The sequence below is a fragment of the Diorhabda carinulata genome, chromosome 9, assembly GCF_026250575.1.
Source record: "Diorhabda carinulata isolate Delta chromosome 9, icDioCari1.1, whole genome shotgun sequence".
NCBI lineage: Eukaryota > Metazoa > Arthropoda > Insecta > Coleoptera > Chrysomelidae > Diorhabda > Diorhabda carinulata.
In genome coordinates, this window is record NC_079468.1 from 21,502,856 (window position 1) to 21,516,146 (window position 13,291).

At 33.2% G+C, this 13,291-nt stretch overlaps 1 protein-coding gene across 1 annotated transcript; it reads right to left on the reverse strand.

The window, feature by feature from the left end:
• Window positions 1-6,206: 6,206 nt before the first annotated feature.
• LOC130898349 (facilitated trehalose transporter Tret1-like) lies at window positions 6,207-9,824 on the reverse strand. Its single transcript, XM_057807609.1, has 2 exons — window positions 9,655-9,824; window positions 6,207-8,106 (listed from the first exon to the last, which is right to left on the reverse strand). The coding sequence occupies exons 1-2, from the start codon at window positions 9,695-9,697 to the stop codon at window positions 6,755-6,757; spliced, it is 1,395 nt and encodes a 464-aa protein (XP_057663592.1). The 5' UTR covers window positions 9,698-9,824; the 3' UTR covers window positions 6,207-6,754.
• Between the last annotated feature and the right edge of the window lie 3,467 nt (window positions 9,825-13,291).

The window sequence follows — 13,291 nt, forward strand, 5'->3', positions numbered from 1 at the left end:
ACACGTTCTATCCTCAATATCTCAGGTTCTATTTAAGATAGAGACTTCGTTTTGATTTAAGAACCCTCGCTGAAACACCTTCTTTCTTTAGAGTTTTTGAACACTTAAATCGGTTGAGTTGGAGAGGAGCTAGGCGCGGACATTCAATGTGGAGTTATGGATTTTTTTAGGTTTTTGGCAATTTTTCTACATTCAAAGATCTATATCTCAGGTTTTAATATAGCTACAGAGTTCGTTTTGGTTTAAGAACACTCGCTGAAACATCTTCTTTCTTTGAGTTTTTGAACATTTAAATCGGTTGAGAGAGGAGCTAGGCGCAGACATTCAATGTGGAGTTATGGATTTTTGTAGGTTTTTGGCAATTTTTCTACATTCAAAGATCTATATCTCAGGTTTTAATATAGCTACAGAGTTCGTTTTGGTTTAAGAACACTCGCTGAAACATCTTCTTTCTTTGAGTTTTTGAACATTTAAATCGGTTGAGAGAGGAGCTAGGCGCAGACATTCAATGTGGAGTTATGGATTTTTGTAGGTTTTTGGCAATTTTTCTACATTCAAAGATTTATATCTCAGGTTTTAATATAGCTACAGAGTTCGTTGTGATTTAAGAACACTCGCTGAAACACCTTCTTTCTTTTGAGTTTTTGAACACTTAAATCGGTTGAGTTAGAGAGGAGCTAGGCGCGGACATTCAATGTGGAGTTATGGATTTTTGTAAGTTTTTGGCAATTTTTCTACATTCAAAGATCTATATCTCAGGTTTTAATATAGCTACAGAGTTCGTTTTGGTTTAAGAACACTCGCTGAAACACATTCTTTCTTTTGAGTTTTTGAACACTTAAATCGGTTGAGTTGGAGAGAAGCTAGGCGCGGACATTCACTGTGGAGTTATGGATTTTTGTAGGTTTTTGGCAATTTTTCTATGCGAGCGAAGCCGCGGGTAAAAGCTAGTATGTATATTAAATTAGTTTCCATTATTATTTAATTTATAAGTGATTAATGTAATATCATAATACAAATTTGCAAGATATTGTTTATCGTGGTATGTCTGCTTGTCCCAGCGCGACGTGTCTGTCTTTAGGAAGATGAACTGCTCTGGAAGTATATCTGTTATGATAAAAACTTGGAATGGTAAAATCGAAACGTTTCAAAGTATTATATTTTCAGTTTTTGACAGTTTGTGAAATGTGTTTGTCAAAACGTCAGACAAATTTTAAAAATATATGGATAAAAGAAGATGAAAATATTCTAAAGAACATAGAACTATTAAAGAAAATCTCACCGGGGAAGACTACGCCAGACTTGCAAAAGAGTTGGACCATCTTCAGTGAAGAACAAGAAATGGAATTACCACCTATTAGAGATCCTAACAATGCGAGGATCGAAAGGATTTCAACAGTCAAAACTCGCTTGTTGGCAAAGTATGGGGAGTATGGGGAAACACACGATTGTTTGTTGTAAAAACCCAGATCACAAAATTCTTACCAGTACATGGTATAACAGTAAGAGCTCAGATGCTCGAGCAGAAAGATTACGTGTGTTGAAAGCAGCTGCTTAAATCATACGAGAGGATATACGATAAGGTGTACGGAGACAGTTCTAGTATCATATGTAGGAAATTTAATACGGGAAAAGTTTTAATCGTCAAAATTTGAAAGAAAAAATCGAAAAAGTTGCGTTCGGCATTCGAGGTCACAAATTTGGATTATTCATTAGGCTAACATCAAATTAAGTCTACAAAAAATCCAGATTTGACGCATGCTGTGATGTATAAAGATACTGGACTGTTATATATATATTCAGCAGTCTAGAATTACTGTTTCTGAATTTTGCAAGTTGTTAATGTCAAGTAATATTTTGATAAAAAACCACAACAGGTCGATAAATCAAATTTTCCTTTTCTAAATTAAAATTTTTGTTAATATTTATTGATTGCTAACGGAATCACATCTCGCGCTGAGAGTGCGCCGACTTTTTATTTGTTGAGTTTTTCTTTTATGCAATTCATGAAATATTTAGTGCACTCTTTAATTAAAACATCTTGCAACTGTTGATTTTTGGGATTTTTTAGCAATTGATTTTCATATCTTTTCTTAATAATCATAATTTACAGGATACAGGTATCATTTGGATTTAATTAATTAACCTGACAAAAGGCGTTTAATCTTAGTAAAGTTAAGTAGAAGCTTTTTATCTTATCAACTTGATTATTTCCAATGAAACATTAAACATCAATTGTTAGAAGATTTCTCCGTAATAACTCCGACTAGACATGAAAGGTTTGTGTTAGAAACCAAAGATAAGATTAAAACTACTGGACCAGATAAAATATTTCGAACGGTTGTTAATGTGTTTGTATTTAAATTCAGCCCCATTATTTGTATCATTTATTGTAGAGCCGAATCAAAAGTATCCTGTTACTACTAATTCAGTACAATTTTATGAAACTTTCATGAAAAACTGGAGGAGTGCAGTATTTGCTTGATTCTCCATGTTTCATTCTTTCCACAAAGATTTTTTTTGGCTACGTGCAGCGTGTTGCTTAGAACTAGACAAGAAATAATTGCATCTCATCTCTAATTTTAAAGTTATAAGAAGTTAGGCTCTTATGAAATCAACGCTACAATGGTTTCTGGACTTCGTCCATTTGAACTACCTGACCCCCATGACCCCATGATCCTGAACTGTCAAAGTTGCACGCTTGCTAACTTGAGAAAAAACTGATTTCACAGTAGAATGATTATCGAATCGGATTTTTTCTCAATACCCAATGCAGTAGGAGCCTCCAAAAGACTTATGTCAGGAGATATACAGCGATTTTGATAGATCAAATATTTCTTGTTGACCTTGGTCCAAATCTTCTAAATCCAGCAGTTGTTTTAACCCTAATGACAACCACCTAGTTGGTAGATATTCGACACGCTCTTCCCATTGTATTTCGGCTTCCTTTACGAACCTTTTCAAACTTTCCCTTCAGAGAGCAGATATTGAAAGTGATTTCGATTTACTAGCAAAGCATCAATGCTCCAGTTATATTTTTACTGCTTGATTCTCAAACCGTGTCGCGGAGGCAGTTTTATAAATATTGGTTAATGCCAATGAAAAATATTTAATCAGATCATTTCAAGTCTTCTAAATACCGGTCTTAATTACAGTTTTATGCTAAACTAATGTAATGTACAATGGGAACTATATGAGGACAAGAACTAATGGACTGCACTGGGATAATGAACTTTTTTGTGTTGTTTTTTCGACAGCAAGATAAAAAGTAAAAGCAGAGCGGTTCGAGGAATATATTAAAAATCCAATTATAACGAAACTAACTATTTTAAATATCTATGTACACGATCGAAAATCGACGTTCCATTTCAGTTTTGATTGATGTGTTTAATTGTTTCATTTGAATTGTCTAACGTTGTTTTTATTTTGAAAATTATTCAAAGTATTTGATAAAGTTGTACATGAAGAAGATATGAACATTCAGTGCATATGTACGTAGTATCTGAGTGTTTTTTTTTTTCATTATAGGTAGATTGTAAATATTTATCTTCTTTCATTTTGATTATGTTTCGAACAATACAAGTGGAATAATCAATTTTTATAATATCACGCTGAGGATCCACTGAATAAATGGAATAGGAATAAATATTTTTCGATAGTTTTTCTTAGTTATATATCAACAAATATCGATACTCGATACTCCATTCATTCATCTATTTCTTCTATCAATTCCAATGTCTTCCTTTCTTTGGTATCCACTCCATTCGCTATTCTTGTATCCGCTACATATCCAAATCAGAGCTTGGCTTTTCAGCTCTGTAAATTTTCTACTCTATAAAACTTTATTTTCAATTCAATATCAATTCGATATGTCTCAATGTATATTTCGGTACTATTTGTGTTGAGAGGATTTATTTGGAATGTTTGGTTTTGTTGGTTTTGAATCTGAAGTAATTCTTATCAACAATTACGCAGATTTCATCACGATATTGCTTTAAATATTGAAAATGAAGTTATTAACCGCTCTGATAATCTTCCGCTAAAAGAATTAGTTTTCCTTCAAAACAAACCAATTCTTCTACCAAAACATAGGATGAGTTTCCTCTTTTTCGCATTTTTAGATTCAGTGCCATTAAATTCGCTGTGGTATCCACCATAAAGTGAAATTCGGGCACCTTAACATTGGAAACCATCTCACTTTATTATAAAGAAACTCCATTTCGTTCAACATTTCTTAAAACTAGCTATTAACAATTTTGGTTACCAAATTCATAACCTCAACAAAACTCTTCTTGTTGCATTATGCAGTGAAACTTTAGAATTTTGTGATTTATTTTGCTCTGAAGAATCGTTGTTGTCCCTTCATTTTTTGCTGTCATACTTCTGGCTCCATCATTTGCTATTGAAACGATTTTATTCAATTTATCCCATTGTCTTCAAGGCATTTTGCACAGCTTTGCACTATATCTTCCCCTCTAGTTTGTCCCTAGAGCGATCGCAATCCTAAAAGTTCTTCTTTTGGACTTTGGGAAGACATATATCTGACAAAGAGTGCAACTTGTGCTATATCTTTTAGGTCGCATCGATAGCAAGTTATAAAGCAGAAGAAAGTTGTATATTTTCCATCTCCAAATATGTTAAGACATTTAAGCTTCTTTAGACGTCTGTCCGAGCCAACTACCACGAATTTTGTCTACGGCCGACCGACCGTTTTCCTTCGATCTTCCCTTCTATTATTTCATACCGCTCGCCTCTCATTATATGTCCTAGGTAATGCAACTTTCTTTCCTTGATTGTCATGAGAAGTTACCCATTTGCTGTAGGACCTCTATGTTTGTCTTATACACTTGTAGGTGTACATTTCGAACGCGTCAATTTTATTTTCTGTTGCCGCATCCAAGTGTCCTCATGTTGTGAAGAGTTTTCCGCGCTTGCTCCATTCTTGATCTGATTTCGAGTTTTGGGTCGCATTGCTGGTTGACGAGCGTACCCAGGTATCTTGAAGATGACACTTGTTCAATGATCTCTCCATGGATTCTTATGGTGGCGTTTCTTTGTTTGTTTTAGCAGATAATGACAAATCTTTGATTTTTTTCAAGGTTTCTAGTTTGATTCCAAAATCCAGAAATAGTTCTTCAGATGCCCGTAAGAAGCAATCCTTGATGAGTGTCACGGAGAGGAGGCGATAAAAGGCGAAATACAATCGATGCCCAACAGATTTAGAACAATTTTTGAGTATTTTTTTTGATAAAATCAATAATATTTGTGAATGCTGCATGTAGTTCGGGAAAAATAGGTTTCCAATCCATGCCCTAGAGCCCTAGAGTGTCCGCTACAAGATGATGTGGATTTGGTTATACCTCCGAATCACTAAAACTAATAACTGAATTTTTTCTCTACTATTACAAAAGTTTAGTGATCTAGTTGAGAAATAAATATCTTATTAAATGACTAAATAGTGAAATAATCAATCAATACACCAAGATTAATTTTATAATAAAAAATTATTTGAGTTTAAAATGATTTTTTGGTATTTTTGTGGATTAATACTAATATAATTTTATATTTTATATATAGCCCGCTATAAAATCAAATCATTCTTAAGTTTGACAATCTTGGCAAAATGTCTCCAAAATTGATAAACTCGTATAAAAATACGTCATATTCCAATTTTTCCATCACAATATCCATAACATTAGAGTTTTAGTCAAATTGAGTTTTTATCCCTCGAAAAATTATATGTTCCACGTCTATGGAATATTAATGTGAAAATATACAGAATACGGAAGCTTAATGATGATTGTCTGAATAAGAAAAAATATTATTCTCATTTTACCCCCGAAAATAAAACAAAAAAATTTAGTTTAATAACAATGAGAAATCAAATGGGCTGGAAATAATTCATTGCATAGAATTTTTCAAATGAATATAGCGACTAACTAAGAATAGTTAAACAAATCTTAACAACGAATTTGGATAAAGAAAAGATACTAGCAGATAATAATTCCCATTAAACTCCGTTTGTAGAAATTATACAGGCAGTGCAAAGAAATATACATTTTTTTTTCTTAAAAATAAAACCATTCACGAATCACTGAAAATCGAATTAATTTATTTTTTGTTTGGTTAGCTTAGATTAGGTTAGGTTAGGTATCGATATCAATATCATTGTAGGGTTTAATATTGGTTCAAATATTCTAACACAATTTATTCATAATTTATTTATTTATATAATAATAAATATTTATAACATCATATTATCTATCCAGTTATTACGAATAGTTCGGAAACGCAATACCCTAAATTTCAATTATTTAGCATCGCAATTGCTTAAATAAAATAATAGAAAATCAAGAGCTTGGAGTTTTGTCAATTCACCGGCTTTGAAAGGGGTTGAATCATCGGCCGGCATTAGGCAGATTTTTCTTCAAGGTAAATCGTTCGATCAGAAACAACGCGTGGAAAGGGGAGGGCAATTAATGTCGAAGAAGGGGGTGTTAGTTACTCAGAGCGTGAATACGATTTATTAAGTGATCAGTCTTTATATTACAACAATTTCTATCATATAATATGCTTGAGTTTACAGACTAGAATAGTCGGTTTTTGTTTATATTTCTGCCTGTATTAAAGGGCTAATTATTTAGAATGCTGTAGTAAGTCTTGGAATTTACCTTAGAAGACTTCAACAAGGTATTCCTTGAACAATAAAATGTACGTAAATATTCGAATTTGTCTGAAATATTTTAAGAACAACTTAGAATAATTCTTGTTTATTTACAGAGGAATCCTTATATAACATTCTTTGAACTTCGGTAAAACTTTTACCTTTAGTTTCAGGCACGAAGAAAAAACAGAAAAAACAACTCACAAAACACCACCCAGCAAAAAGCCAGAATGTTCCGAATATACTTAATCTGGTAACTAAATAATTATAACTGAATGTAACGATAGCCGTAACACACCATGAAAACGAGGTCGCTATGGAAGAAGCAGCTTGTTTATTTTTGCTAGGAAATAATTCGGAAACCAAAGTCCACGGAACGGTATTAATACCTACATTGAAACTTATTATATATGATACCAAACTCAATAGAGGTACGAATCTAATAACGTGAACATGAGCATGAGTATTATGATAATGAAAAAAGAATCCTAACAGTGCTAAAGAGGTTCCCATACCAATACACGAAGTAATAAGTAACGGCCTTCTTCCAACAACGTCTACCAAAAAAGGAGCAACGAAACTCGATGTGAATAAAACAAAACCGACTACCAGAGCTGCTTTATCTGCCGGTATATTCGATTCGGCATATCGAAAAATTAATTCTAAATGATACAAAATCGACGAATATCCTCCGAGCTCTTGTGTTGCTATTAACGTACAACAAAGTAACAAATTTTTCCTCATAATCTTATCTGTTAATATATCTCTCAATTTAGCGTCTTTACTTGATTCTATAAAATCGGAAATTTTTCGCAATTCTTCCGCAACATCTTTTTTATCACATCCTTTTATATACATCAACGTAGCTTCGGCTTCTTCTTCTTTTTTCATTCGCATCAAATAGTAGGGACTCTCTGCACCCACTATCAAAAATAATATGAAATATAGAATTGGTAAGTAGGATAAAATCAGATTGAAATTTGATATGGATGTATAAGGTCCGATAGCGAGTGGTATAAGGCTTCCAGCCGACCAAAATATGTTAGTAACAAGTACCATTCTTCCTCTTTTTTCATCATCAGCTATATCTCCCACGTAGACGGAAAAGAGTGAATAACCAGCACCAACTGACAACCCCGCTAAAAATCTAGCTATGTAAAAATAATAAATCCGTTTGGTAAAGCCCAATAATAAAAATGACACAAAATGCGGAACGGCTAAAGACAATAAAGTTTTCTTATATCCGAACGGATGGATGATCAAATTGAGAAAAATCGGTCCGATACATGCTCCTATACTGAGAATAGATCCAATAATTGATTCTTCGGTTCTTGTCATTGGCTTTGGCAGAGGGTTTATTCTTGTATCGTTCGAGTATAGTTTTGGAAATACCGGAGACGGCCATGACGTTGTTATATCGCCCGTGGTTGCCAAGAGATTCACTGTAACAAAAATAGAAAAAATAGAAACTACTTATCTCATAATGTATTATTTCTACTTTCAGTTTGGTTTCAACTATTATTTGAGATGTGAAAAGATCCAAAAATTAAAGAGAGCAAAATCTAGATTCCAATTATAGTGGTAGTCCAAAGTCTGGTTATGAAACTATGTCCATAATTGTTGTTGAGAAAGTGCGATTTCGTTTCATTTTTTCACTAAATCTCTCTCAGTTAATCATATCCTGTATAATTGGCGTTGATACATTTTCTGGTGTTCGCGTCAACTTCAAGCAACACTCCGTCAAAAAAGTTTCGCATCAGATGGATTTTTGAAACTTTAAAAATAAAATTTAGTAACGTATGTTATCTCCTCGAGTTCTAACCACGCAAAAGCATACTTCCGATCAACTTTTACAAGTAATTTTGCTCCAAATTTTTCCTCTTACACATTAACAACTCTTGCTGTTGTTGAGGCTTAGCTGGTATCAAATGTTTATGTAAATATTGTCCTACACATGCACAATAGGGTTGCGTGCAGAGACTGGTTATTCTAGTGACATGGGGACGTGCGTTATCATACATCCGTTCCACCACATGATGAACCCTTCTACAGAATTTGTTAAAGGTGTTATGATGCAACAAAAATACCTTACACCACCATAAGTTTGGTTTGGAATCTTTTTTTAACCACTTGGTTGCGAGCAATTTTTCTAAAAGTCTCGAGTGATGATTTGCATTATCCATTATTATGATACAATTATGAGGAAAGATCTATTCTTCAAAAACATCAGCATTCATGTCCTAATGGTAGTCACCGGTACGAGTAGATTCGAAAGTCAATAAACCATCTTTAACAAAACTGTTTGAACTGACTATCATCAATCTGCCCTCTTTTTCTATTCGTGGATTTAAGCCTGCCCAATAGTTTCATCTTTTCAGCCAAAATTTGTTTCCCTTATTGATCCATGCTTCTCATTTCTTTGGTAATTTCTTCTTCATACTATAATATCGTTCCTTTTTATTGAAATAGACCTTCCGAAACGCTTTTTCCAGCGAAAAACTTTTTCTTTTGTAAGTTTCCATAGTATGTTCCAACTCAGTTCAGGGTAATCATCTAGAACCGCGTAAATAACTTTGTCAACTGTCGGAAATTCTTTTCTAAAGAAGAATACATGTAAATTTTTTTCGAAATCTTTCCTTCAAATCGTTTTCTATTTGAAATTTTGGTTTTACTGAAGCTCTATACTTCTTTTCTTTAGTATCTTTGTGAATTAACCGACACCAAGAGTACTACCAACTAATTCCACTGTGTTATCAACATTTTTACATAAATCTATGTATGTTAAGTGTTCGTTAATTAGTGTACAAAATGTATTAGAAATCTAAGGATGCTGTTGAGTAAGATATACAGTAGTAATTTACATTAGATGTAATAAAATTGCTGATTGATCTCAAGATCAGATTGTAATGTTAACACAATGTCAGGCAAGGTTAATTGTTTTTTCTTTTCACTTTCGTAAACAAAAAAAGAGAAAGATAAACGTTCCTTACCTGCAGCGACTATCAATAATGAAGTATGCTTGCACTTGAACATAATTAAAAAAATTATTTACAAATTCGTTGTCTTGTTTGGTGTTTCTTATAGTAATTGAATGTATAATGATTGACCGTACTTATTATTGATTTCAATTTCTAATTTAAATGAAAGTGATAAAATAAAATGATATGCAATATTCTTAAGATTAATTTGATAAAAATTGGAGAGTGCTTTCGATATCTTAAGTAGTAATTCCCACGTTTATTGATAAGCTGGATAAAAAATAATAATTCACACAATAATTAATAGAAAAGTTTGGTATTAGAGTTCGACAACATCTGATTTCAAAGCTTGAACATACTTAAGCAAGCTAGTAGATATACAGTGCGATTCATTACAAGTAACTCGTATTTTCAACTTCAGTCTTTGCGTGTCCAACAGGAACAGCTCAAGCTTGTATATGCAACCAAATTTAAAACTAAATTAAAATTAACATTAAACTAAACTTGGTCATCTTATGGTTTATGCAGTAAATTAAGGATAATTATTACTGGTAAACCAATAAAAATACCTTGTATGGATCTTTGTTGTCGTACAAATGTTGAAACCTCCTGAAACACCAATAACGCGAATAATATTTTTATAACCAAAGAACAAGGATATTGTAAACAAAGCAGTACCACTAATACTGACTGACCAGAAGTATTCTGTGCTCGTAACCTCACAAAATTTAAATTTACTGTTAATTTTCTGTATGGCGCTCTAATAATTATAAGCCGTGGCTCTTGCATTTCTTAGGACTAACTAACTAACAAAATCCGAATTGATCAAATGTAGCAGACGGCCGTCAACAATGTCCCCAGTGTCTGTCTTTATTGATATCCCCCTTCCCGTTGTGGATAACTGTAAAATTTTGGGCCTAACATTCAACTCTCGATTTATTTGGAAACTGCATATCATGAAAATCAAAGGTAAATGCTATAAACTATTAAATAGTATCAAAATCTTCTCACAATACCATTGGGAAGCTGACGAAAATTGGTCTAAATCTAAATCTAAATTCTAATCATCAATTTTGATGGATTAGCTTTGTTCAAAAGAAGAGTTTTGGCCCATCATATGCAATTATTCAAAATGATTGAAATATTTTACGAATATGGAAAATTTTCGTTTATTTTTACATCCTTTTGTTGAAGAAGCACTGAAGATAATGGAAAATTGTTTAACACAAAAATTAGGTGTTTCAATAACAGATTTTAACCCAAGTATTTGTTGTGTTGATTGTCTTATTCGTCTTGTGCTAATATTTCGAGGTTAAATTGATAAAAAAACTGAAATATTCCGAGAAAAGTGCATTACTCCAATCTCCGTATTACTTGTTGTCAACTACTCTAGCTCTAATTCCAGTATTCTTTAAAACATTACTCAGAGTTTGTGAAGCAACTGTTACATTTTGAGCTTTAGCTAACCCTTTTTAAAGCTGTCTTGCCGTTACATATCTTCTTCATAAAGCTAGCAGCAGTTACAGATTTAGAACCTTTAGGACCTAAGCCCTGTTGGATGCGCCGCCCTTTCTAATAAAATGGATATCATTAATTTTGATCCAATATTCTTATTTCAAAATAATCTTATTTTATTAAAGTATAATTTTTGATTATAAATATTGTTTTTTGAACATTGAGTATATGTTGTTCATCAAAGAAATCATAAAGTTATGATTTGAGCCAAAAACTGTATATTTGCTGAAACGGTTCCTCAAAAACATCGCACGTTATAATACTGATTTAAATCTCTTGTTTCTCTAAGCAGAAGACGCAATTTGTGATATAGTTACAAGATCTTGTGAACCAGGTCCAGCTTGTTTGGGGACTTGACAAGAAAGGCATCCATGAGGCTAACTAGCTCGCACAGAACTCACTATTGGTGCGGCTGTAAGTGTTACTATTACATCTTTCAGCAGTTTGCTTGCAAATCATATTCTACGGAGATGGTTGGCACAAGACATGCTAACACACACGTCGACTTTTGACTGGTATTTTAACCGAACAGGGCCATATAAGACGCCATATCTACACTATGGGCATCCGGAATGTAGCAGATGCATGGAGGAGGAAGAAAACGCAGACCACATCATCGGGCCAATCTGTGGGAGGTTCAAATACTTGGGCAAGGTTCATAATTTGACTTTAAAAGATTAAAGCTAAGCTTTCTTGTAAATTCTCTCTCCCAAACAGATCGCCATTGGTAGTTTCAATCGGCGTAGGATGATCCTACGTGCCTAACGGTCCTTGACCGCCCTCAAGTCAAGTATTTATATGTGTAATAATACAAAGAAACTCAAATAGAATATGATTTTTATCAGATTTTATGGCTATTTAATAAAAAGGAAGGGTGAAATGAAAATTTAATGCGCGTGAATACCAGTATTGTAAGCTTATCAATAAATCTAATATAAATTATCAATTGCAAATTTCTACTATCATCCAAATGATACGTCAAATCAGCGTAAGACTGGAAATTTTTTTTACTGCGTAATTCAACTTATCTAGACGATCGCTACACGATATACGATTTACTATGCAGCGTTGTTATATAAATTATCAAATATTTATCTCGTATATAAGTTGGTCAGTGAATAACTGACAATATTAATTATACGATGTCCCAGAAGTACCTGGCCTAACTTAGCTGCTTGAAAAATTGGTTACAACTTTTCAAATACTCCTTAGAACAAATAACAATTTTATATTATTCTAAAGGGGAAGTAAAGCTGATACCAAATATGCCAGGGATGGGGAAATTACGGCCCGTGGGCCATCTCCGTCCCGCAAAGCGTTGAAATACGGCCCGCGACTGTCGTCGAACACACTACCCCCCATTTGAGGTAACTATTTTTGAACACCAGCAAATTGGAATTTTATAAGTCTTTATCTAGGGCCTAATACCCAAATATGGCTATGTTTGGCACAAGATATTTGTGCGAACAAACGTTTTCAATAATTAAAAAATTGTCTTCGTAATAGGCTTTCGGATGACCTCCTTTTTTCATTGTTAAAAATTTCAGCGTCACAAATGGAGCCGGCTTATGATGAAGTCATGCAGAAACAAAAACAGTTTCACATGTCACATTTTCCCACAAAGACCAGCGCCCCTCAACCTTCTACTTGATGGATTTAGATAATGAATGTATGTAATGATGTCCTGCTAAATCCACTGACAATAATGGATATTGTTTGTATGGGGAAAGGTAAAATAATTTGTCGAGAATACATTCTGATGATAATAAGATTCAAAAAACACAATCATTCGCGCAGTTCAATTAATTACAGTTTTTCGATCATTTTGAAAACGTATGGAGAATAGCGCAAATATACGATGAGGATTGGTCAATCCTTAAATTTAATCTGAGGTTTTAACATATTTAATTATTACCAATTAATGAAAATTGAAAATTATTGTTGACAACTTTTTTCGTCATCTGGTATATTTCCGATAATTAATCCTCAAAAAATAAAAATGGGAATTGAAGAATATAATTTGTAAAGGTTGTTTTTATATATTCCCATAGTTATGTAAAAAAAAATAAATCAGTTTTCTTAGAATTCGATTTTTATTTACAACTAGGTGCGAGGTCCCTACCCTTAGGCCGGC